Below are 27,600 nucleotides of genomic sequence, written 5' to 3' on the forward strand. Positions count from 1 at the left end.
TTCCCGGCATGCTCTCCTGCACTCTTCGTTAAACCAGGGTTGATCTCCCGGCTTGATGGTAATGGTAGAGTGAGGGCTATGCCGGGCCATGAGGTTACAGATTGTGGTTGAATGCAATTCTGCTGCTGCTGATGGCCCACAGCGCCTCATGGATGCCCAGTTTTGAGTTGCCAGATCTGTTCGAAATCTGTCCCATTTAGCACGGTGGTAGTGCCACACAACAGTGTGGAGGGTATCCTCAACATGAAGATGGGACTTCATCTCCACAAGTCACTTCCACCAATGCCGTCATGGACAGATGCATCTGCAACAGGTAGATTGGTGAGGACGAGATCAAGTAGGTTTTTCCCCTCTTGTTGCTTCCCTCACCACCTGTCGCAAACCCAGTCTGGCAGCTATGTCCTTTAGGACTCGGCCAGCTTGGTCAGTTGTGGTGCTACTGAGCCACTCTTGGTGATGGACATTTGAAGTCCCCCACCCAGAGGACATTTTGTGCCCTTGCTACTCTCGGTGCTTCTTCCAATTGGTGTTCAACATGAAGGAGTACTGATTCATCAGCTGAGGGAGGGCGGTAGGTGGTAATTAGCAGGAGGTTTCCTTGCCCATGTTTGACTTGATGCCATGAGACCTCATGGGGTCCTGAGTCAATGTTGAGGACTCCCAGGGCTACTCCCTCCTGACTGTATACCACGGTGCCACCACCTCTGGTGGGTCTGTCCTGCTGGTGGGACAGATTCTAGCATTTTGTCTACTATTGATGTCAGGCTAACTGGCCTACAGTTCCCTGCTTTCTTAAATAGCAGGGTTATGTTTGCTACCTTTGAATCCTTGGGGATTGTTCTAGAATCTAGGGAATTGTGGAAGATTAATACCAGTGCACCCACTCTGCAGCTACCTCTTTTTAGAGCCCTAGGATGCAGGTCGTCTGGTCCAGGGGATTTGTCGCTACTTAGTCCCATTAATTTCTCCAGCACTATGTCTTTACTTATACTGATTTCTTTAAGTTCCTCATTCTCTCTCTCGATCCTTGGTTCCCCATTATTTCCGGAATGTTTTTTGTCTTTTACCATGAAGACAGATACAAAGTATTTGTTTAATGTCTCAGCCATTTCCTTATTGCCCATTATAATTTCTCCTGTCTCTGCCTCTAATGGGCCCATATTTACTTTCCCTAATCTCTTATTTACATACTTACAGAAACATTTACATTCTGTTTTTATGTCTCTTGCTCATTTACTCTAATTCTTTTTTCTCTTTTCAATTTCTTGGTCCTCCCTTTGCTAAATTCTAAAATCCTCCCAATCCTCAGGGTTACTATTTTTGGCAACATTATAAACCTCTTCCTTTGACCTAATACTATCTTTAACTTCTTTTGTTAGCCATGGTTGGACCACTTTTGCTGTGGGGTTTTTGTGCCTGAAAAGAATGTATATTTGTTGTAAATTATGTATTAATTATTTAAATGCTAGCCATTCCTTGTCTATCATCATACCTTTTAATGTAGTTTCCCAATCTACCTTCGCCAACTCGCCCCTCATACCTACGTAGTTTGCTTTGTTTAGATTTAAGATCCTAGTTTCGGACATAACTAAATCATTTTCAAACTCAATATAAAATTCTATCATATTATGGTCACTCTTCCCTAAAGGCCCCTTTACTACAAGGTTATTAATTAACCCTTTCTCATTGTTAGATCTAAAATAGCCTGTTCCCTAATTGGTTCCACAACATGTTGTGCCACCAGATTGGAGGAGTGCAGAGATCTCGGGGTTATATGTCTGGAGGAGGTTACAGAGATAGGGAGAGGCGAGGCCATGGAGAGATTTGAAAACCAGGATGAGAAATGTAAAATCGAGGCATTATCGGACTGCGAGCATGGGGATGGGTGAACGGGACTTGGTGCGAGTTAGGTTACGGCAGCAGAGGTTTGTGTAGGGTGGAAGATGATGGGCCGGCCAGGAGAGCTTTGGAATCGTCAAGTCTAGGGGTAACAAAGGCACGGATGAGGGTTTCAGCAGCAGTTGATCTGAAGTAGAGGCAGGAGTTGGGCAATGTTACGGAGGTGGAAGTAGGCGGTCTTGATGATGGAGTGGATATGTGGTGGGAACGGTAGCGTAGTGGTAATGTCACTGGGCTGGTAGTCCAGAGGCCTGGACTAATGATCCAGAGATGCGAGTTCAAATCGCACCACAGCAGCTGGGGAATTTAAATTCAGTTAATTAAATAAATCTGGAATAAAAAAGCTAGTATCAGTAATGGTAACGATGAAACTATCCGATTGTCGTAAAAACCCATCTGGTTCACTAATGTCCTTTAGGGAAGGAAACCTGCCGTCCTTACCTGGTGATTCCAGATGTGGTTGACTCTTAACTGCCCTCTGAAATGGTCTAGCAAGTCACTCCGTTGTAACTAACCGCTACGAAACATAAGAATGAAACCGGACGGACCACCCGGCATCGACCTCCACACCAGCTATGGCAATGCCACACACAGCCCAGTCTTCATTACCAACATCTGGGGACTTGAGCCAAAATTGGGAGAGCTGTCCCACAGACTAGTCGAGCAACAGCCTGACAGTCATACTCACAGAATCATACCTTTCAGCCAATGTCCCAGACTCCTCCATCACCATCCCTGAGTATGTCCCGTCCCACTGGCAGGACAGACCCACCAGGGGTGGTGGCACAGTGGCAAACAGTCGGGAAGAAGTGGCCCTCAACATTGACTCCAGACCCCATGAAGTCTCGTGGCTTCAGGTCAAGCATGGAAACCTCCTGCTGATTACCACCTACTGCCCTTCCTCAGCTGATCAATCAGTCCTCCTCCATGTTGAACACCACTTGGAAGAAGCACTGCAAGGGCACAGAATGTACTCTGGGTGGGGGACTTCAATGTCCATCACCAAGAGTAGCTCGGTAGCACCACTACTGACCGAGCTGGCAGAGTCCTGAGGGACATAACTGCCAGTCTGGGCCTGCGACTAGTGGTGAGAGAACCAACATGAGGGAAAAACCTACTTGACCTCCTCCTCGTCAATCTACCTGTCGCAGATGCATGGATTTACAAAAGGCAAATCGTGCTTGACTAATCTACTGGAATTTTGAGGATGTAACTGGTAGAATAGATCAGGGAGAACCAGTGGATGTGGTGCATTTGGACTTTCAGAAGGCTTTTGATAAGGTCCCGCATAAGAGATTAGCGTGTAAAGTTGCAGCACATGGGATTGGGGGTAAGGTACTGACTTGGATAGAGAACTGGTTGGCAGACAGAAAGCAAAGAGTTGGAATAAACGGCTCTTTTCCCGAGTGGCAGGCAGTGACTAGTGGGGTACCGCAGGGATCGGTCCTTGGACCCCAACTATTCACAATATATATTAATGATCTAGACAAGGGAACTAGATGTAATATCTCCAAGTTTGCAGACGACACAAAGCTGGGTGGGCGTGTGTGCTGAGAGGAGGATGCCGAGAAACTCCAGGATGATTTGGACAGGTTGGGTGTTTGGGCAGATGCATGGCAGATGCAATATAATGTGGATAAATGCGAGGTTATCCACTTTGGTGTCAAAAACAAGAAGGCAGATTATTATCTGAATGGCAATAGATTGGGAGAAGGGGAAGTACGAGACCTGGGCATCCTTGTGCACCAGTCGCAGGCGGTTAAGAAGGCAAATGGTATGTTGGCCTTCGTAGCGAGAGGGTTTGAGTACAGGAACAAGGATGTCTTGCTGCAGTTGTACAGGGCCTTGGTGAGACCACACCTTGAGTATTGTGTGCAGTTTTGGTCGCCTTATCTGAGGAAGGATGTTCTTGCCATGGAAGGAGTTCAGCGAAGATTCACCAGGCTGATACCTGGGATGGCAGGAATGACGTATGAGGAGAGATTGGGTCGATTGGGCTTGTACTCGCTGGAGTTTAGAAGAATGAGAGGGGATCTCATTGAAACTTATAAAATTCTAACAGGACTAGACAGACTAGATGCAGGAAGGATGTTTCTGATGATCGGGGAGTCCAGAACCAGGGGTCACAGTCCAAGGATAAGGGGTAAGCCATTTAGGACAGAGATGAGGAGGAATTTCTTCACCCAGAGAGTGGTGAACCTGTGGAATTCTCTATCACAGAAGGCAGTAGAGGCCAATTCATTAAATATATTCAAGAAGGAGTTGGAAATATTTGTTAAGGCTAAAGGGATCAAGGGATATGGGGAGAAAGCAGGGACAGGGTACTGAATTTGGATGATCAGCTATGATCGCATTGAATGGCGGAGCAGGCTCGAGCAGCCGAATGGCCTACTCCTGCTGCTACTATGTTTCTATATGTCCATGATCGTATTGGTAGCAGTGACCACCGCACAGTTATTGCGGAGACGAAGTCCCGTCTTCACACTGAGGACACTCTCCATCGTGTTGTGTGGCACTACCACCGTGCTAAATGGGATAGATTCAGAATAGATCTAACAACTCAAAACTGATTCTATTCCACCACAATCTCTGACCTCATGGCCCGGCATATCCCTCACTCTACCATTACCACCAAGCCAGGGGACCAACCCTGGTTCAACAGGAGTGTTCGAAGAGGATGCCAGGAGCAGCACTAGGCATACTTAAAAATGAGGTGCCAACCTGGGGAAGCTGCAACACAGTACTACATGCATGCTTAAAAGTGGAAGCAGCATGCTATAGATGGGACTAAGCGATCCCACAATCGACAGATCAGATCAAAGCTCTGCAGTCCTGCCACATCCAGTCGTGAATGGTGGTGGACCATTAAACAATTAACGGGAGGAGGAGGCTCCATGAATATGCCCATCCTCAATGATGGTGGAGCCCAGCACGTGAGTGCAAAAGACAAGGCTGAAGCGTTTGCAACCATCTTCAGCCAGAAGTGCCAAGTGGATGATCCATATTGGCCTACTCCTGAGGTCCCCACCATCACAGAAGCCAGTCTTCAGCCAATTCGATTCACTCCATATCAAGAAATGGCTGAGTGCACTAGATAGAGCAAAGCCTATGGGCCCCAACAACATCCTGGCTATCGTGCTGAAGACTTGTGCTCCAGAACTAGCCAAGCTGTTTCAGTACAGCTACAACACTGACATCTATCTGACAATGTGGAAAACTGCCCAGGTATGTCCTGTCTACAAAAAGCAGGATAAATCCAACCTGGCCAATTACCACCCTATCAGTCTACTCAATCATCAGCAAAGTGATGGAAGGCGCCATCGACAGTGTGATCAAGTGGCACTTACTTACCAAATACCTGCTCACTGATGCCCAGTTTGGGTTCCGCCAAGACCACTTGGCTCCCAACCTCATTACAGCCTTGGTCCAAACATGGACAAAGGAGCTGAATTCCAGAGGTGAGGCGACAGTGACTGCCCTTGACATCAAGGCAGCATTTGACCGAGTGTGGCATCAAGGAGCCCTAGTAAAACTGAAGTCAATGGGAATCGGGGGGGGGGAACACTCTCCACTAGCTGGAGTCATACCTAGCACAAAGGAAGATGGTTGTGGTGGTTGGAGGTCAATCATCACAGCCCCAGGACATCGCTGCAGGAGTTCCTCAGGGCAGTGTTCTAGGCCCAACCATCTCCAACCGCTTCATCAATGACCCCCAACATAAGGTCAGAAATGGGGATGTTCGTTGATGACTGCAGTGTTCAGCACCATTCACAACTCCTCAGATAAAAGCAGTCCATGCCCGCATGCAACAAGACCTGGACGACGTTCCGGCTTGGGCTAATAAGTGGCAGGTAACATTTGCGCCACACAAATGCCAGGCAATGACCATTTCCAACAAGCGAGAGTCTAACCACCTCCATGACATTCAACAGCACTACCATTGCCGAATCCCCCACCATCAACATCCTGGGGGTCACCATTGACCAGAAACTTGGTTGGGCCAGCCACATAAATACTATGGCAGCAAGAGCAGGTCAGAGACTAGGTATCCTGCGGCGAGTGTATCACCTGACTCCCCAAATCCTTTCCACCATCTACAAGGCACAAGTAAGGAGTGTGATGGAATACTTGACTGGATGAGTGCAGCTCCAACAACACTCAAGAAGCTCGACACCATCCAGGACAAAGCAGCTCGCTTGATTGGCACCACATCCACCACCTTAAACATTCACTCCAACACCAGCGTACCCTGGCTGCAGTGTGTACCATCTACAAGATGCATTGCAGCAACTCTCCAAGGCTTCTTCGGCAGCACCTCCCAAACCCACGACCTCTTCCACCGAGAAGGACAAGGGGAGCAGGCGCGTGCGTACACCGCCACCTCCACGTTCCCCTCCAAGTCACACACCATCCTGATTTGGAAGTATATCGCCGATCCTTCATTGTCGCTGGGTCAAAGTCCTGGAAATCCCTACCTACAGCACTGGCAGGACCTTCACCCCATGGACTGCAGTGGTTCAAGATGGTGGCTCAACACCTTCTGGAGGCCAACTAGGGATGGGCAATAAATGCTGGCCTTGTCAGCGATGCCCACATCCCATAAACAAATTTTAAAAAAAATTTGGCATCAAGGTAGCAAACTGTCTGGCATATTGCGCTACTCTAACAAACATGTGCGACAGCAAAATACTACGGATGCTGGAAATCCAAAATAATATCAGAAAACGCCGGAAAAACTCAGGCCAGGCAACATCCATGGAGAGAGAAATAGATTTAACATTTCAGGTCGATGACCCTTCATCAGAACTGAGGAAAAAAGGCAGGAAGTGGAACAGATTAAAAGGCCAGTTTGGGGGCTGGGAAATGGGAGAGGGGATGGAAGAACAAAAGGGAAGCGAAGAGCCATTAAGAGGTATTCAAGACGAGATGGTAATAGGACAGGTAAAGAGACAAAAGATGGCTCCAGATGAAGTGTGAAATGCGCTGGCAGAATGAGAGACAGCTGCCATGTGGGAGAGAAGAAAAGGAAAAGGCACAAACCACAGGTGTGGATAAAAAATATAGGGGCTGAAGTTATGATCTGAAATTGTTGAACTCTATTGAGTCCGGAAGGCTGTAAAGTGCCTAATCGGAAGAGGAGGTGCCATTTCCAATTAGGCACCTCCTCTTCCGATTAGGCACTTTACAGCCTTCCGGACTCAATATTGAGTTCATCAATTTCAGATCATAACCTTGGCCCCATTACATTTTTATATTTTTTTAACCACACCTGTGGTTTGTGCCTTTTCACTTTTCTTCTCTCCCACATGGCAGCTGTCTCATTCTGCCAGCGCATTTCACACTTCGTCTAGAGCCATCTTTTGTCTCTTTACTTGTCCTATTACTGTCTCGTCTCGTCTTGAATACCTCTTAAAATTGGGCCAGAAATTCAGGTCCCCATGGGTGATTATGCATTGGGTACTCACGCGTAGGCCCAGCGAAGTGCTGGTTTTGTGCATGCACTGCCCATGCACGGGAAACCGGAACTTCCGTTCCCTTAAAGGAAGGGGTTCACCGGTCGAACGTGTGCGCCGGAGAGGCAGCGTGTACGCCTGGAACTTCCGTGTTTTTTGCAGGTTTCTCCGGGAGGGTAAGTCTCTAGGAGCTACGCTTTTTAAAAAGCAGTCGCAAGGCCTGCTTTTAACAAGGTAAGTGGTGAATTAAGTAAAATTAAAACATTTTTTCCATAAGTTTATTATTTTTAAATACTTTAAAGAAAAGTAAGTTTATTTTTAGCCCCGTTAGAAACGAATTAATTTTTCCAAAAATTTAAATTATTGTTAAATAGTTATTTTATGTAATTTATACTTATTTTGAAAGTGATTTAAAAAAAATTTTTATTTGAAGTTTGAGTTATATTTTGGGGCTGAATTGTATTCATAGATTTGACAGGTCTTCCTGTCAACTCTATGAATACAGATTCCCTGCTACCATTGGCTCTCCATGGCCCACTAACTGCGCCCCTGGGATACGCAAGCACTGCGCGCCGGCAGTTGGAGGCCCTGGATCGGAATCCCACGCGGGCCCACAACACAACGGCCGGTGCGCTAGGTAAGTGCAGGTCGGAGGCTTGCACCCGCGGGAAGCCCCCGACCCGAATTTCTGGGCCAATGTCTCTTCCCTTTTGTTCTTCCATCCCCTCCCCCATTTCCCAGCCCCCAAACTGGCCTTTTAATCTGTTTCATTTCCTGCCCTTTTTCTCAGTTCTGATGAAGGGTCATCGACCTGAAACGTTAACTCACTTTCTCTCTCCATGGATGTTGCTTGGCCTGCTGAGTTTTTTTTCCCAGTGTTTTCTGTTATTTCTAACAAACATGTGACCCATTAACCCCCCAAAGAAGTGGCCAAAATCTGCTTCCAAATTCAAGTAATTTGACACCACTTTTTCGTTTTGGTTGTTAGGTGCACAGTTTTGATAGAATTCTGCAACCTACTGATTCCAGATGCTTCTTGGAAGTGCTAGATGCCCTAATGCAAAAGAGATGTTGCATTTTAATCCTTAAAAGTCTCGAAAATTTGAGATGATTCGCAAACATTACTCCTTTGGGGAAAAAGAGCATTGTTCTTGTATGGTGCTGCCGCAATTGAGAACCGATTGTGTGGGGAGTGAAGTTTCAAAAAGTGTTATTGCTGAAACCATGCTGCAATCTAAGTATCAAATTATTTCTATTTAAAAATGAAGTTTGTGTCTAGCTTTCATTATTAGAATAAATGAAGAGCTCTTTTCTCCCCCTTGCATTTGTTGAAGCATGTTTCTTGTTTTCCTGAGGGATCAGAACCTGATGTAAATTTCACCACAAATTAATAAATACTAAATTGGGCTTTAGTCTCTCGCAGAGTTACTGTCTTGTTTAGCTTTTTTCCCTCTAAATTGTCACATCTCTCCTATTCCAAAGTCATGAAAGCACCTGCAAAAGTGTTGCTCTTTTGCAGATGTGGCCTGTAATTTGTACTTTCTTTGGCTGTCGATTCCTGATCAGTGTTCTAACCATTTTACAAATGGGTACAATATTCTGAGATTTCTTGGGGTGAAATATCTGCGCTGTAATGTGGCCTGACACTCTGGACAGCAGCAGTGTACTTTTTTTAATCAATGGAGGATTGTGTATGGGTCACTCGCCTCCAGCCCACAGTTGATAATGAAATTGCAGCTCATTACTTTTAAAGGCAAAGTGCTTTCAGCAGAATGATACTGCTTCTCTTGCCCTCCTTCATAAATTAAGTGAGCAGAAAAAGTCTCTGTGCACCTCACCACTGCAATACCATGACCAATGTGTTCGAGACTTTTTGCCAGTTACAGACACTGGTATTCTGGCCTTTACCTCTGGTATTTAAGAGACAAAATCAAAATGACAAATGCTGTACTACACTTTCCTGGGAGAGGTTGATGTTACCGTGTATATATAGGATTGTTAATTTGGATGGCAGGGACCTTTGTTTGGGTGTGCATAATTTTGCTATCTTCCAGGTTTTTAAAGTCGCACCTGTATCTTTGAGCTGCCAGGGCTCCCAAGTAATTATGTGAAGACCTTGCTATAGTCACTGGGGGATTCTTCTGTAATGCTGCAGCGACTGTGGAATACTCTTTTTAATGAAGCCCTAGTTGAATTCTGCAGATGTATTTTAGATTTTCCTGGAATCAATGTCTTTGGGACCAAGTGTAATGCGCTTTGAACAAATGTAAGCCCTTCCTACAGTGTGTCTTCTAAGCTGGTATGACTAAGGCGATGTCTCGCCTTCTGTGCCAGTGGAAGTAAACTTCAGAGAAGGATTCAGCTGTGAACCTGGTGAAATGTTACTTCAAAATGATGAAACCTGACACACCATCAGCTTTGGCAGGAAGTACTTAGGGGCAAAAAAGCATGGCATCAAGTTAGCGATGTCAGCCACTGATGGAGTGGTGTTTTGGTTTTAAATTGACAGATTACTCAAAAATCTCGAACATTTATGTTGTAGCTTTTGTTCAGTAACAAAACTTAAAAACTCTAACGGTATGATCTCCTGGTTGCAAAACAATCTTTGGTAGCCAGCCTCCTGCAGCTTCACGACGAGTTTTCTTTGCTTAAAAATGAATGATGTGCATTTTCAAAATCCATTCACCACTTACAAAGGGTGTGCAATGGGACAGTAAATGTGCACCTTGCTTGGAGTATAATGCCTTTCACTTGCACATTGACCATCCCATTGATTTTAGTGAAGGAGAAGCTGCTCTTGGCAGGCAGTGAGATTAAGTGTCACCCAACAGAAGTGAAATAAAAACTTCAGATAATGCACTGGATTTAAGGCACTCCCCATAGAGAATCACGGCTTCTTTCTCCTGCGTGTGTTGCGATAAAAGTCAGTGGATCGTTCATTCCTGTCTCCTCCAATGGTGGCTGGATTGCTCTTCATTTGTTTCTTTGAAACTATACTCCTGCCGCAAGCGCCTGTATCAGATGTCACTCCACTGCAGCTTTCTACCTACAGCCTCTTTCACCTTCCTCCCCCCCCCCCCCCCCCCCCCCCCCCAACTTCGTCCCCAAGGCAGATCCGCAGTCATACCAGGCTCAATGTCAATGACCTAGCCCTTTACCATTATCCCATGTAGCTGCTTTCTGTGTGTCCATTCGTGCATGTGCTTTGGCTGCCACACAGGTCCTGCACATCCCCACCCCCAACTCGCACTTTGTCCTCTGCAATTTTTAGACCCTAACTGCTCTCTCATTTTCCTCCCAAGCACTTCAGCTCAAAATCTTTGTCAATTTGCAGTTTCTACACTCTCACTATTCCAATGCATCTGTTCCATGAGACCCACCTTGATCCCCTTCCCCTCTCTTCCTGATCACTTAATTATCCTTCCTGGCCCTTATTCTACAGTGCCATCAACTCTCAGTATTGTGTGCCCATCATTCATACTCTTTCAGGTGTAAAATTAACTTTTGAATGGTACCAACATCTGTTCAAGTGTTGCCTTTCATAGAGCTGAGAAATCAAGCTGCTACTGGAGATCTTGGCAAAAAGGTATACTTTGCCCTCTCCATTTTTCAGTGGTTTTATATATGTTTTAATAATACAATTGCACTCATCTGATAGATAATGGAATTAAAATCTTCAGCAGCCTTGGAAACCTTGTTTCCTTAGATGGCTCTTTGAAATACAGCATTGTTGAATACACTTGGGGTTGTTCATCGCAACGTGAGAGAACAACTAAACCTAAAATAGCATTTGTCATAGTTTTTAAAGTCATAGCTACAAACTGAAAATACTTTATTAAACAGTAACCTGATCTGCACCATGAAACCCTTGAGCATATAATAAAGAATCGGTAGAATGACATTTTGTAACACTTGAATGTCATTAGTGAGAGCAGAACACTTGGTTCAAAGAAATTGACTGAGTTAATGCAGTTTTGCACTGACTCAGAAGTTTGGCTCTGTTTCAGAATATGCAACAAATGCTGCTGGGCAAACTCCTCTTGGTTTTTGTTCCAATTTCATTCCCTGCTGAAATGTGCAGGAATATGGTTCGAAGGACACTGGCCGCCTTGCAGTACCTTGCCCTAAGAAGTAGCTTTTTCATGTGTTAGCTTAAACTTTGTGTGATAGCGGAGGGCATCATAACTGTGGCAAACCTGTTCTACCAATATCATACGTGTGCAATTTGATCAGGTGGGCTGCCAGTTGCATGCTTTGTACTCCCATCCATAACTTATTACATTGAATATGATCTGGATTACTTTGTGGTCAAAAGCTGATACTCACTGGAGTTTAGAAGATTGAGAGGGGATCTCATCGAAACCTATAAAATTCTGTCAGGTTTGGACAGACTAGATGCAGGAAGGATGTTTTGGATGGCCGGGGAGTCCAGAGCCAGGGGTCATAGTCTAAGGATAAGGGGTAAGCCATTTAGGACTGAAATGAGGAGGAATTTCTTCACCCAGAGAGAGTGGTGAACCTGTGGAATTCTCTGCCACAGAGGGTGGTGGAGGCCAGTTCATTACATATATTCAAGAAAGAGTTGGATATATTTCTTGAGGCTAAAGGGATCAAGGGATATGGGGAGAAGGCAGGGACAGGGTACTGAATTTGGATGATCAGCCAGGCTCGAGGGGTCGAATGGCCTACTCCTCCTATCTTCTATGTTTCTATCCACAATTTATTTAAAATATTCAGTGAAGATATAGCACACTTTCTGTGAAGCAGCATTAATTGTGGAAGTTTATTTTAGCAGTTGCTATCCTGGTTAGACGTAGTTACTCTAATTGCATTTCAGCTTTATCATTTTCGACCTGAGTTCCCATGTGCTGACCATGTGGTTTGCACAATTACCAATGCTGCAGGCACTCTGATCCTGCACTTTCTACAGGCATGTATTCTTAAATGCCAACTATATAAATGTATAGTTTATAAGCAACTTTAGAACACATTGAGCTTTAGAGAATGGTGTGGTGTAGTGTTTAAGTGTCTAAAGTAGTAAAAGAAAAGAACTTGCATTTTTATATAGCGCGTTTCACGACCTCCAGACATACCAAAGCATTTTACAGCCAATTAAGTACTTAAAAAAAAAGTGTAGTCTCTGTTGCAATGTAGGAAATGTGGCAGTCAATTTGCCCACAGCAAGGTCCCACAAACAGTAATGAGGTAAATGACACAAACTCAGGATGTCCCAAAGTGCTTTACGATCAATTAAGTCCTTTTCGAAGTTTAGTTACTGTTGTAATGTAGGGGTAAGAGCAGCCAATTTGCACACAGCATAGTCCCACAAATAGCAATGAAATAAATTACTAGATCATCTGTTTTTAGGAGTTGGTTGAGGGATAAATGTTGGCCAGGACAGCAGGAGAACTCCCCTGTTCTTCAAATAGTGTCATGTGATCTTTTATGTCCACCTGAGAGAGCAGATGGTGCTCAGTTTAACTTCTCAGCCAAAACAATGGACAATGCAGTACAGTGTGTGTGTCAGCTGCGATTATTTGCTCAAGTCCTGCGGTGGGGCTTGAACCTAAGACCTTCTGACTTGGATTGTTGGCACTGACCCAAGGCTCTCACCTGATATTGTGTGCTTCTACTATAGCATTATTTTTTGGTATGTACCAAAATACTAAGAAATACATGATGCTACAAATTAATATGTCAATCGATTTCCTGTGCAAAGAATGTACTGTGCAGTGACATACTGTTGTAGCTCAGATGTTTTATTATAGAATATAATCTCACCAAAAATGTACATGTATGTGTAGTGGATTTTTTTTTTTGCATTTTTATTTGGGGAGGGTAAAGGAAACTCTTTTGTGCGTGGTAAGTTGGCTTCTACGAGCAGTGCCTGTGCAAGCTTGCCTTTGACCCCAGATCATGGACAGTTTTCAGTGAGCTGTGGACTAGTTTGCTTTTCGTGCTCCTGTTAGGTTGGAGTTTTGGTCTCTTGGATGCACTGTGCACCATAGCTGTCAACCAGTCTGTTCTCAGACTGCGAGCTGTTAATAAATTAGAATCTATGTTTACACCTTTGTGGCTCATACTTTATCCTTTCCAGAGTTTGTTTTGTTGTGCCTGAATTTCTCTGAACGATATACTTACACGTAACCTTTTTCTATTGCCTGATGTTGGTGGTGAGAGTACCTTTTTTTAAAACCAAAAAAAAAGTTTTGTGCAACTGAGTTACTGAACATTTAGTTTGAAAATAAATTCTAGAACATGTAAAATGTGACTTTAATCTTATCCATTTTGGGTAGGTTATCTTAAATGTATCTTAAATTATCTTAAAAGTAAACTTACTGTGGCTCCTGTGCTATGTCTTTGCATCTGATTAAACTATGTGCAGTACTGAATTACTTACTTTCTTCCTTTTAGGTACAATAAATAAGCGGCCTTCCCTTCTCCCAGTCCACGATGAGTGCCAAACCTGCTATCAGCAAGGAAATTTTTGCTCCACACGATGAGCGAATGCTTGCAGCAGTCCAAGTCAAGCGAAGAACCAAAAAAAAGATTCCATTTCTAGCAACAGGAGGTCAGGGCGAATATTTGACCTACATCTGCCTGTCAGGTAGTTAAATTGGTTTGACAGTTTTTGTTTTCTTCATTTGACATCTGATTACTTAATTAAATGTCATTGGCTGCTGGAAGAGTTGAAGTGGTGCGTGTTGAAAGAAAACTAGGCAAACAAAACATTAATTTGTCTTTAACTTGGGAGAAAATAGAGCTGTTGCATTGTACACTTTAGGAAGATGCATTAAGCGTACAGAGTTATTCATGTGTTGGAATGAAGGTTATGTAATAGTAAAACTACTTCATGAGGAAATTATGTTGCAGCACAATGTATTTTACACCTGTGCGTTGAATTGCTTCAGATTGATTGTTTCAGTTTGTGTAGTGGTGGACTATTTGCGTTCCAGTCCGTTCTCATGCACCATCTAGTGATCAGCTCTAGAACAACAGAGGTTTGTGTTAGTTGTGGTATGGCCCATTATGCAGGCAGAGAACTAGAGAACTAGAGGACAAGAGGGGCAGTATGGTACTGGACTAGCAATTCAGGCTGCGAATTCATATCTCACCATAAGAACATAAGAAATAGGAGTAGGTCCTTCGAGCCTGCTCCGCCGTTCAATAAGACCATGGCTGATCTTCTACCTCAACTCCACTTTCCTGCACTATCCCATATCCCTTGATTCCCGTAATATCCAAAAATCTATCGCTATCTGCCGTGAATATACTCAACGACTGAGCATCCACAGCCCTCTGGGGTAGAGAATTCCAAAGATGCACCACCCTCTGAGTGAAGAAATTTCTCCTCCGCTCAGTCCTAAATGGCCGACCCCTTATTCTGAGACTGTGACCCCTGATTCTAGACTCCCCAGCCAGGGGGAACATCCTCCCTGCATCTACCCTGTCAAGCCCTGTAATAATTTTGTATGTTTTCAATGAGATCACCTTTCATTCTTCTAAACTCTAGAAAATATAAGCCTAGTCTACTCAATCTCTCCTCGTAGGACAATTTCCCCCCTGATGTGCCTCAATGAATCCGAGACTCGACGTTAACGGAGCAAAGCAAGGCTTTTATTAACTCCGAAAGTAATACACATTGGAGAAGTGTCTCTCATCCAGAGATCTGCTGTACTGCTGTGAGACACGCTGGGGCTTGCTTAAGTAGGGGCCAGGTATGGGCGGAGCCCTACACACAATACAATACAGGTAAGGAAATGAGACTGAAACTATAAACTAAAACACAGGGAATACAGTGCCTGATGAATGGCATATTTCATCACCCCCCCCCCCCCCCCGGCCCAAATCCCAGGAATCAGTCTGGTGAACCTTTGTTGCATTCCCTCTGGCAAGTATATCCTTCCTTCGGTAAGGAGACCAAAACTGTACACAATAATCCAGGTGTGGTCTCACCAAGGCCCTATATAATTGCAGTAAGACGCCTTTTGTAATAAAGGCCAATATAGCATTTGCATTTCTAATTGCTTGCTGTACCTGCATGTTAACTTTCAATGATTTGTGTACAAGGACACCCAGGTCTCTCTGAACACCAACATTTCCTAATCTCTTGCCATTTAAAAAAAAAAATACTCTGCTTTTCTATTTTTCCTACCAAAGTGGATAACTTCACATTTCTCCACATTATGTTCCATTTGCCATGTTCTTGCCCACTCACTTAGCTTGTCTATATCCCCTTGAAGCCTCTTTGCATCCTCCTCACAACTTACATTCCCACCCAGCTTTGTATCATCAGCAAACTTGGATATACACGTAGACTATCCTTTATCCGGAAACCTCGGGACCAGCCGTGTTTCGGTTTTCGGAAAATTTCGGATTTTGGAAGGTATTTTATAAGACTGGGAAATTTGTCGGGGGAGGTCGGCGGGAGTCGGGGTCCGCGGGGGGGTCGGCGGGGGTCGGGGTCGTGCGCCACTCTGGTCATGTCGTACGCACGACTTACGCTGAACGAAAAAACCTTTGGTTTTTAGAGGGTTTCGGTTTTCGGAAGTTCGGATAAAAGGTAGTCTACCTGTATTACATTTGGTCCCCTCATCCAAATCATTGGCCCAGAAATTCGGGTCCCAACGCGTAAGTACACACGGGGTACTCGCGCGTAGGCCCAACAAAAGTGCCGGTTTTGTGCATGCGCGGGAAACCGGCACTTCCGTTCCCCTGAAAGAAGGGGTTGTCGGGTGGAATGCGTGCGCCAGAGAGGCAGCGCGTGCGCATCGAACTTAGGTTTTTTTGCAGGTTTCTCCGGGAGGGTAAGTCTCCAGCAGTTACACTTTTAAAAAGCAGGCGCAAGGCCTGCTTTTAACGAGGTAAGTGGTGAATTAATTAAAGTTAAAACATTTTTTCCACACGTTTATTATTTTTAAATACTTTAAAGAAAGGTAAGTTTACTTTTAGCCCCGTTAGAAAATGTAATTAATTTTTTCAAATTTAAATTATTGTTTAAAATAGCTATTTCATGTAATTTTATAGTTAATTAAAAATGTGATTTAAAAAAAAAAAAAAAAAAAAAATTATTTGAAGTTTTAGTGATGTTTTGGGGCTTATAGTATTTATAGGTTTGACAGCTCTTTCTGTCAAACTTATGAATGACGCATTCCCTGCTACCATTGGCTCTCCATGGCCCACGTGATCCCAGGGGATGCATCGGACTAACTGCGCCCCTGGGATACGCAAGCACTGCGCGCCGGCAGTTGGAGGAGGCCCAGGATCGGAATCCCACGTGGGCCCACAGCTCAACGGCCGGCGCCCAAGATAAGTGCAGGTCAGGGGCTTGCACCCGCGGGGAGCCCCCAACCTGAGTTTCTGGGCCAATGATATAGATTGTGAATAGCTGAGGCCCAAGCACTGATCCTTGCGGTACCCCACTAGTTACAGCCTACCAACCCGAAAATGATCCATTTATTCCTACTCTGTTTTCGGTCTGTTAACCAATCCTCAATCCATGCTAATCCCCAATCCCATGAGCCCTAATTTTGTTTAATAACCTCTTGTGTGGCACCTTATTGAATGCCTTCTGAAAATTCAAATATACTATATCTGCTGCATCCCCCTTATCTATCTTGCTAGTTACAACCTTAAAAATCTCAGATTTGTAAAGCACGATTTCTCATTCATAAATCCGTGTTGATTCTGCTCAATCCTATTACTTTCTAACCATGTCAATAATAGATTCTAGCATTTTCCTTACTACTGATGTCAGGCTAACTGCTCTATAGTTCCCCGTTTTCTCTCTCCCTCCTTTCTTAAATAGTGGGGTTACATTTGCTACCTTCCAATCCGTGGAGAGTGTTCCAGAATCATGCGGAATTTTGGAGGATGACAACCAGTGCATCCACTATCTCTAGCCACCTCTTTTAAAACCCTAGGCTGTAGGCCACCAGGTCATGGGGATTTATCGGCTTTCAGTCCCATTAATTTCTCCAGTATTTCCATGAAGACAGACACAATATTTGTTTCATTTCTCTGCCATTTCCTTATTCCCCATTATAATTTCTCCTGTCTCGGCCTGTAAGAAACCCATGTTTACTTTCGCTAATCTTTTCCTTTTTACATACCTATAGAAGCATTTACAGTCTGTTTTTATGTCTCTCGCTAGTTTACCCTCATTCTATTTTCCATTTTTTTTTTTCAATTTCATGGTCTTTGCTGAATTCTAAAATCCTCCCAAACCTCAGGATTTCTGCTCTTTTTGGCAGCATGAAAAGCCTCTTCCTTTAATCTAATAATATCTTTAATTTCTCTTGTTAGCCATGGTTGGACCATTTTTCCCGTGGTGTTTTTATTCCTTAAGGGAATGTATAATTGTTGTGAATTATGAATTATTTCTTTAACTGTGTGCCATTGCTTTTCTACTGTCATATCTTTTAATCTAGTTTCCCAACCTACCTTAGTCAACTTACGCCTCATACCTACATAGTTTGCTTTGTTCAGATTTAGGACCCTAGTTTCGGACTCCACTAAATCACACTCAAACGCAACATAAAGTTCTATCATATTTTGATCACGGCTCCCCAGAGGCTCCTTTACTACAAGGTAAATTGTGAAAAAAAAATCACCACGCAAGCTGTCTATTGTTTACATTAAAAAAAAAAAAAAGGGTTTAGGAATGTCCTTCACGGAAGGGAATCTGTGATCCCTACTAAATCTGGGGTAGGGCCTAGATTAGGGCCTCGCCTGGTTTTGCACGTGACTCCGGTTCCACCCAATGTGGTTGACTCTTGATGTCCTCAGATAGGCAATAAATGCTGCGTTGTCTACACTCCAGAACAAATGTATAAAATAAAGTGTTAAGATGGAGATTCGTGTTATCTTTTTCACTTTTAGATTTATTGACCATTGTATAGCTTGTATTCTCTAAATTGTAATATACAACTATTGGTAATACTGATTGTAGCTCTAATTCAGAAAACTTTTACGAATGCGTTAAATGCAGCATTATTTAAACAATCATCCATTTGCAAATCAATAGCCCAAAAAAGCATAATTTTAACAGACGAGCAAAAGCCTTTTGAATGTCAAGTGCTGAAATGTGGTTGTGTCTCGTGGTCACTCAGAGCATAAAGCACTTTCACATTTGAGTTTGGTGCCAGGAAAGCAGCACTCCACTCAAGACCCATAACCTTCTTGCTCTGCTATCCTTTATTTACTTGCTGTTCTGTCGCTACAGATCGGGTCTTGCAGGAAGCTGAAGACCCATGAATGATTGGTACAAGGCAGTAAAAATCTAGCTTTGAGAATTTAGATTGAAGTGGAATCTAATGCCAGCTTGTTGGACCCACAAAAAAATGTGAATCTCTGCCATCAAACCTGCAGCAGCTCCCCTGCTTTATATTGGCGTTATCAACAGCAAGAGTACCACACTCCTGCTGTCGCTGATATTCTGTAAATGTTTAAGGGCCTGTATAGTGATCAGCTTGCATTGTAAGGTGTGTTACTAACGTACAGTATTGTTGCATCCTGTGATAGTTGGGGACTTTGGACCAAGCAATCAAAGCTGACAAAATGCAGTCTTTGACTGGGAGCCTGATTATAGTAATAAATTAAAAGTTCAGCTGGGTTCTGTATGAAAATTTATTGTCTTGTTCATTATTGGCAATTAAGTAATGATTTTTGTGCTATTTTTTAATTGGATAGAATAAACTATCTCATAGAATCTTACAGCACAGAAGGAAACCATTTGGACGTTGTGCCGGCACTTTGACAGAACTGTCCAATTTAGTCTCACACCCCAGTTTTTTTTCCCCATAACCCTGCAAATGAGTCCTCCTCCAGTACATGTCCAGTTACCTTTTGAAAGTTTCCCCATCACCCTGTCAGGTAGTGCATTCCAGATCGTGTGTCTGTGTAGTTCTTTTAACAATTATTTTAAATCTATGATCTCTGGTTACTGACCCACTTGCCAGAAAAATTGTTTCTCCCTATTTGCTCTATCAAAACCCCTCCTTATTTTTAATCTCCCCTTAACCTTCTCTGCTCTAGGGAGAACAATCCCAGCTTCTCCAATCTCTCCACATAACTGAATTCCCTCGTCCCTGGTAAACCTACTCTGAACCCTCTCCAAGGCCTTGACCTCCTTCTTAAAGTGTGGTGCCTAGAATTGTGTACACCACTCCAGCTGAGGCCTAACAAGTGATTTGAAAAGGTTTAGCATGACTTCCTTGGTTTTTGTATTCAATGCCCCTGTTTGCAAAGCCAGGTATCCCATACCCTTTCTTAATCACCTTATCAACTTGTCCTGCCACCTTCAAAGATTTATGAATATGCACCCCCAGGTCCCTTTACACTTGCACCTCCCTCAAAATAGTGCCATTTAGATTATATTGCCGCCTCTTGTTTCTCCCAAAGTAAATTCCTTCAGTTATCAGCCAGGTGTCTGCCCATTTCACCAGTCTATGTCCTCCTGAAGTCTGCTACTATCCTGCTCACTCTTTATTATGTTACCAAGTTTTGTATCATCCGCAAACCTCAAAATTGTACGCCCTATACCCAAGTCCAGGTCATTTATTTATGACCCCACTGCAAACTTCTCGCTAGTCAGGAAAGAAACATCCGTTTCCACTACTCTCTGCCTCTTACCCCTTCGCCAATTACGTACCCAAGTTACCACCGTCCCTTTAATACATGTGCTTCTACTATTGAACAAGTCTGCTATGTGGTACTTTAGCAAATGCCCTTTTGAAAGTCCATATATACAACATCGACTGCACTACCTTCATCAACCCCCTGTCACTTCATCAAAGAACTCTGATGGGATCTGGTTCTTAATCAAGAATGTTTAATATTTGGAGCCCAGCAAAGTTGAGTTGTCTGCTCCCTTATGGTCCTGACTATTACTCTTTCAACCACAGATTGGAAAAAATGTTTTTCCTTCTTGAGTGGTGCACCTATATGTGAGAGTTGGTGTACAAGGGATCTAGATGAGCTCTTACTGCAAAAGGAATGATTGATTGATTGTGTTTGCTTCTGGCTTGTAATGCAAGCAGTGATTCAGTTGAGTATCAATGGATAAATGATAGGTTTATTAACACTGAATTGCAGTTGTTTAGTGCACTAGTCATACTGTTTAAACAGGTTGTTTCATTTATTTAAAACTGATGCCTTTGGTACAGATTATAATAAATGTAATATTTTGCCTAATACAAATATAAATTCTATTGATTTTTAAATCTCATTTTTGTTAAAACAGCATAGATGAAGGAAGGCAGTGTTTTGGGTCTTGGGCAGTGAGTGATTTTAATTCAAATGAACTTGTTGATTCTTGTATCTATTCAAGGTAGCTGTGTGAATTCACCTTAGCGACTTTTACAAACTGTGTTTCCTTCATTATCATTGCGATAAGATGCTTCCTGGTACCAATTTGAGGTTATATGTTCTCTTCCATGGTGGGTTGTACAAATAAAGTACTTAAGCCATTTTTTAGGGAAGATAAATTAATCTTGTCCTTTATGATGATTCCTACCTTCCTCCTTTTAAAAGATGAATTTCAATGTAGACAAGTGTGAGGTGGTGCATTTTGGTAGGAAGGATAAGGAGGCCACATACTCCTTGGAAAATAGGAGTTTAAATGGGGTAGAGGAGCTAAAGTAAGTAGGAGTATAGACGCACAAATCACTAAAAATAGCAATGCCGGTTAATAAGTCAAACAAAGCATTGGGGTACATTTCTAGAGCCATAGAATTGAAAAGCAGGGAAGTTAGACCACACTCGGAGTACTGTGCACAGTTCTGGTCTCCATAGTCTAAAAAGGATATAGAGGCACTGGAGAAGGTGCAAAAAAGATTTGAAGAGGCGACTGATTGGATAGATAAAGGGGGACAAATTGAGCAGTTCAAACTACTCACCCTGCCTTCACTCTTGTAGGGATTTTGTTCCTCAAGGATCTCTACTTTAATGCAGCAATCAGGAGATGCCACAGAAATAATTTTCACTTCATCATCTGCAGCCTGGCATAATCAGAGCAGGTGTATTATGGGGTGATCTCAGTACGGCACATGATGCTTTAATCCCCACTGATTTCTCGAAGTGGGCATTGGGCCTATCGGAGGTGCTTTTGGTCAACTGTATTCAGTTACGATGCATCAGAAGCAGCTCTGATAGGCCCAATGTCCACATCTAGAAATCAGTTGGGATTTGACAACTTGCATTTATACAGCGCCTTTATGTAGTAAAACATCCCAAGGCACTTCACAGGAACGTTATCAAACAAAATTTGACTCCGAGCCATATAAGGTGATATTGGGACAGACTTGGTCAAGGAGGTAGGTTTTAAGGAGCATTTTGGAGAGGGAGAGAGAGGCTTGGCATCGCCTGCTTTGCTGAGTTCACCCCATAATGTACCTCCTTGTGCCAAGCGGGGCAACACCAGCGGCTGTCGTTCCTGACCAGGCCCCCCTCGATGTTTGGGAGCCTCTGCAGTGGAGCATGAATGTCTGCCATAATGGGGACCTTTCATCTCCTCGCTGGATAATAAAACTTGTTAAATGATCAAGATTCTTCCTGTACTTAGTCTGACATTGAGTTTTTAGCTTCTGGTTGGTCCACTTAGATTACATAATTAAGCTCATAGTATGTGTAAATAAAATCCATATTTTTCTATTTCGAAAAGATATTTTTGAAAAAAATGCTAGTTTGACTTAAAGTGGTGTCTTTGACCAAAGGACTGCAGTCTGCCCTGAAAGCTAAATATTGGCACTCAGTCAGCACTACTTTCTACCAGGTGCTGGACATCTGGATAACCACTGCTCATCGTCCCGGGATAAGAACCCACAGTCTGTGGAAAAAATCAATTCAAGATACTCAGTATTTTAGTCGGTTTATGTAAGTCATGACTGGCAGAGAAATTCATAAGAATAATGCAAGTGTAGTTAATGGAAATTTGTACTGGTCAATCATCACCGAACGCCCGAATCCACCACAGATCTATATTAACCAGCTGATTTTAGTTTCAACAATCAAAAGTGAATCTGTTTCAGGAGACTTGCTTTACGTGCATCCCAAAGCTGTGTGTGGTCATTGGCAGCTGGTTCTGATGTAGGACTGGAGACTAGCTAAGGCTGAATTTTGAAATATTTACTGCATCAGGGCCTTCAGTACTTGAAGTTCTTTGTTTTGAATGAAGCTGCCATTTGAACAGTGAATTATGCAGGGTGTTTTGTCCCATTGGCTCATGCCCTCTGAGAATTGTATTTATACAGTCTAAGCTTTTATTTCTCTTCTGTTAAATATAACACCATTAAAACATGTCATTTTTAGTCTAAAAATCTATGGAATTTTTATCATGGAATGGAGCATTTGGACGATCTACAAATACAAAATTAGTTTTTCAATGTCAGAGGTTGTTTGGCAGTAATTATGACAGTACACCGTTTAAAAACCGTTATACCTCGTTCAACAAGGCTTAACTTTTTCAAGTGTTTTGACAGCGCGGATAGAGCGTATAAAGTTGAAGTTTATGTCAAATCAGTCATTTCTAATTGATTCCATCTGTGAAGAGGGCAACAGCGCACCCTGTGGAGGAGCAGGGTATCACTGACAGCAACTTCAGGATTTCTGCATTTAAATGCACATGTGCAGACTCCAGAAGTTGCTGTCAGGTTTACGCTGGCTATTTCGCCGTCATTACAATCGCAAACTTCAGGCGATTGTCTTCACTCCCCAGACACTGACTCCATCCCTCTCCCTGGCAATTGTTTGAGGCTGAACCAGATTGTTTGCAACCTTAAAATGTCGCTCTCTTCTTGCAGCGCCTTTAAAATTGTACAATTTAGCACGTATTGTGTTGTCTCATTCTTCCTACCAAAATGCATCACCTCGCACTTTTTCATCTGCCATGTGTCTGCCCATTCCACCAGCCTGTCCATGTCCTCTTGAAGTCTATTACTATTTTCCTCAGCTCCTCCGTACACTTCCAAGTTTCGCGTCATCTGGAAATTTCAAAATTGTGCCCTGTACCCCCAAGTCCAAGTCATTAATGTGTATCAAAAGCAGCAGTGATCCAAGTACTGAGCCATGGCGATCTCTGCGCTCCTCCAATTCTGGCCTCTTGCACATCTCCAATTTTTATGGCTCCACAGTTGTGGCCAATGCCTTCAGGCGCCTAGGCCCTAAGCTCTGGAATTCCCTCCCTAAACCGCTCCACCTCTCTACCTCGCTTTCCTCAAGATGCTACTTATTACCTACTGCTTTGACCAAGCTTTTGGTCATCTGTTCTAATGTCTCCTCTGTGGCTTGGTGTCAGATTTTGTTTGCTAACGCTCCTGTGAAGCGCCTTGGGATGTGTTACTACGCTAAAGGTACTATATAAATAAAAGTTGTTGTTGATCAACCTGACCTGTAGATTGAAGGGGGTGAAACATTTTGGTGTGATTCATACAGTGGCCACCCTGAGGCGAGTAGGTTTGTTTTTGAAAGATATCAAAGGTTAAGATGAGCGCTGGGAAATTTTGGTTGGGGTTGGTTACCTCCTGCAAACTATATTCATCCAACAACAGAAAATGCTGGAAACACTCAACAGGTCCGGCAGCATCCATGGAGAGAGAAACAGATTTAACGTTTCAGGTCTGTGACCTTTTGTCAGAACTAGAAAAAGTTAGATGTAACAGATTTTAAGCAGGTGCAGAGACGGGGAAAGGGGGGAGGGGAGGAAAGAACAAAAGGACGGTCTGTGATGGGGTGGAAGGGAGGAGTGGTTAAATGTTACAAATGGGGATGGCAGAATCAACAGCTGCCGCCTGGAAAAAATAGGGGCAGAGGTTATAGTCTGAAATTGTTGAACTCAATGTTGAGCCCAGAAGGCTGAAAAGTGCCCAATCAAAAGATGAGGGGCTGTTCCTCGAGCTTATGTTGAGCTTCATTGGAACAGTGTAAGAGGCCGAGGTCAGAGTGGGAGTGGAGCGGCGAATTAGTGACAGGTGACCGGAAGATCGGGGTCACCCTTACGGACTGAACTGAGGTGTTCCACAAAGCGGTCACCCAATCTACATTTGGGCTCCCCAATGTAGAGGAGACCGCATCGTGAGCAGCGAATACAGTATATTAAATTGCAAGAAGTACAATGTTGCGAACAATAGTGAAAGGCCAGAGGATTGGGAAATTTTTTAAAACCAGCAAAGGACGACTAAAAAAAATGATAGAGAGAAGTTAGCTTATGAGCGTAAGCTAGCAAGAAATATAAAAACAGACAGTAAGAGCTTCTACAGGTATATAAAAAGGAAGAGAGTAACTAAAGTAAACATTGGTCCCCTAGAGGATGTGTCTGGGGAATTAATAATGGGAAACGGGGAAATGGCGGAGACTTTGAACAAATATTTTGTATCGGTCTTCATGGTAGAAGACACTAAAAGCATCCCAATAATGGATAATCAAGGGGCTATTGGGGTGGAGGGGGCGGGGAGCTAAAAACAATCACTATCACGAGAGAGAAAGTACTAGGCAAACTAATGGGACTAAAGGTGGACAAGCCCCCTGGACCCGATGACCTGCATCCTAGAGTCTTAAGAGGTGGCTGCAAAGATAGTGGATGCATTGGTTGTGCTCTACCAAAATTCCCTGGATTCTGGAGAGGTCCCAGCGGACTGGAAAACCGCAAATGTGTAACATCCCTATTTAAGAAAGGAGGGAGACAGAAAGCAGGCAACTATCGACCAGTTAGCCTAATATCTGTCATTGGGGAAATGCTGGAGTTCATTATTAAGGAAGTGGTAGCAGGACATTTAGAAAATCATAATATAGTCAAGCCGAGTCAGCATGGTTTTATGAAAGGGAAATCATGTTTGACAAATTTGCTGGAATTCTTTGAGGATGTAACGAGCAGGGTGGATAAAGGGGAACCAGTAGATGTCGTGTATTTGGATTTCCAGAAGGCATTCGATAAGGTGCCACATAAAAGGTTACTGCACCAGATAAGAGCTCACTGGGTTGGGGGTAATATATTAGCATGGATGGATAGAGGATTGGCTAACTAACAGAAAACAGAGTTGGGATAAATGGGTAATTTTCAGGTTGGCAAACTGTAACTAGTGGGGTGCTGCAGGGATCAGTGCTGGGGCCTCAACTATTTATCTATATATATAAATCGGTACTTCTGTCTGTCTGTCATCGCGTGTGCGTTGCGGGTATGCACTCGAAAGTTACAGGGCGTACCTACGCGCACGTTACCTCCAAAGAAAGCTTACGCTTCCGAGACGGTTTTAAGCGTATTTACGTTTCGGCCGGGCTAAAATTGCGCCCGCGGTATCCCAAAAACCTTCAACATTCCGCTCATTAGCATCTCATTATCCGCTCATTAGCGACAGAGTGACCTCGAGCTCGACCAATCGTACGCCGGGTTGCTGGCGTGTGCCGCCGGGCCAATCGGTGCGCGTGTGGCCGGGCTTTATCGTTCTGAACCGAGGTGAGTCGCCGCCATCTTGATTCCAAACTTTTCCTTTTTCCCGCTTTCTGCGTCTTTTTAAAAAAAAAAGTTGCTTTTAAAACACACATTGTTTTAAAAAAAAATGATTTAGAAAGTAATTAACTTATCTAATCTCATTAATTTTCCTACCATTCCCCATTTTTCCAGGTAGGCCTAGAAGCCTCGGCGTCTCCTCCGCACCCACGCCCGAGCTAGGCACCTCCCGGCCCCACTCGAAGGCTGGAGGGCTGAGCCTCAGCCGGCGCCGCTAGGGTGCGCGCGCAGCAGGAGCTGAGACGTCTCTCTCTGCCGGGGCTTGCTGAGCGTCCAGCGTTACCCTGGCAACGGGCGCAATCGGCGGTCTTCACCGGGGGGGGGGGGGGGGGCCCGCCGCCCTCCCTCCCTCCCTCCCTTCCCCCCCTGCCCTCCCTTCCTCCCCCCCCCCCGCCCTCCCTTCCTCCCCCCCGCCCTCCCTTCCTCCCCCCCGCCCTCCCTTCCTCCCCCCCGCCCTCCCTTCCTCCCCCCCCGCCCTCCCTTCCTCCCCCCCGCCCTCCCTTCCTCCCCCCCGCCCTCCCTTCCCCTCCCCCCCGCCCTCTCTTCCCCCCCAGTCGCGCGCTCTCTTCCCCCCAGTCGCTCTCTCTCTTCCCCCCCCCCCCCCCCCCCCCCCCCCCCAGTCGCGCGCTCTCTCTCTCTCTCTCTTCCAACAACAACATGCCCTCGAAAAAGCCTCGGCACCGCCGGGCACTTCAGCTAGTAATCTATATTAATGACTTGGATGAAGGGACTGAGTGTAATGTAGCCAAATTTGCTGCTGATACAAAGATAGGTGGGAAAGCAAATTGTGTGGAGGATGCAAAGAATCTCCAAAGGGATATAGATAGGCTAAGTGAGTGGGCAAAAATCTGGCAGATGAAGTTTAATGTGGGAAAATGTGAGGTTATCCACTTTGGTGGGAAAAATAAAAAAGCAAATTATTATTTAAATAGGGAGAGATTACAAAATGCTGAGGTACAGAGGGATCTGGGAGTCCTTGTACATGAATCACAAAGTTAGCATGCAGGTACAGCAAGTAATTAGGAAGGGAATGGAGTATAAGAATAGCGAAGTCCTGTTATAACTGTACAGGGCGTTGGTGAGACCACACCTGGAGTAGTGTACAGTTTTGGTCTCCTTATTTAAGGAAGGATATACTTGCATTGGAGGCAGTTCAGAGAAGGTTCACTAGGTTGATTCCTGAGTTGAAGGGCTTGTCTTATGAAGAAAGGTTGAGCCTATACTCATTGACGTTTAGAAGAATGAGAGGGGATCTTATTGAAACATAAACGATTCTGAAGGGGCTTGACAGGGTATATGCAGAGAGGATGTTTCCCCTCGTGGGGGAATCTAGAACTAGGGGGCATAATTTCAGAATAAGGGGGCACGCTTTTGAATCAGAAATGAGGAGAAATTTCTTCGCGTCGTGAATCTTTGGAATTCTCTTTCCCCAGAGAGCTGCGGAGCTCGGTCATTGAATATATTTACGGTGGAGATACAGATTTTTGAATGGTAAGGGAGTCGAGGGTTATGGGGAGCGGGCAGGGAAGTGGAGTTGAAGCCGAGATCAGATCAGCTATGATCTTATTAAATGGCGGAGCAGGCTCAAGGGGCCAAATCACCACCTCCTGCTCCTACGTCTTATGTTCTTACAAGTAAATCACTGTTTCACTTGGAAGGAGTGTTTGGGGCCCTGGACAGTGGGAAGGGAGGAGGTAAAAGGGTAATGTGTTGTATCTCCTGCGCTTGCACGGGAAGGTACCGAGG

General features: G+C 44.1%; 1 protein-coding gene across 9 annotated transcripts in view; it reads left to right on the forward strand.

Annotated features, from left to right (window-relative positions):
• Window positions 1-27,600, forward strand: part of stxbp6 (syntaxin binding protein 6 (amisyn)) — a 372,616-nt gene that overhangs the window by 32,400 nt on the left and 312,616 nt on the right. For all 9 annotated transcript variants that reach the window (XR_015080283.1, XM_086003427.1, XM_086003426.1 and 6 more), the window contains one exon: window positions 13,767-13,959. Coding sequence is in view for 8 of the 9 variants with exons in the window: in XM_086003427.1 (XP_085859553.1) it covers window positions 13,806-13,959 (154 nt within the window). In the remaining variant the exon portion in view is untranslated. The remainder of the gene's footprint in view (window positions 1-13,766; window positions 13,960-27,600) is intronic.

Source organism: Somniosus microcephalus, chromosome 12 (assembly GCF_052327205.1).
Source record: "Somniosus microcephalus isolate GS21.2 chromosome 12, FLI_Smic_1.0, whole genome shotgun sequence".
Taxonomy (NCBI): domain Eukaryota; kingdom Metazoa; phylum Chordata; class Chondrichthyes; order Squaliformes; family Somniosidae; genus Somniosus; species Somniosus microcephalus.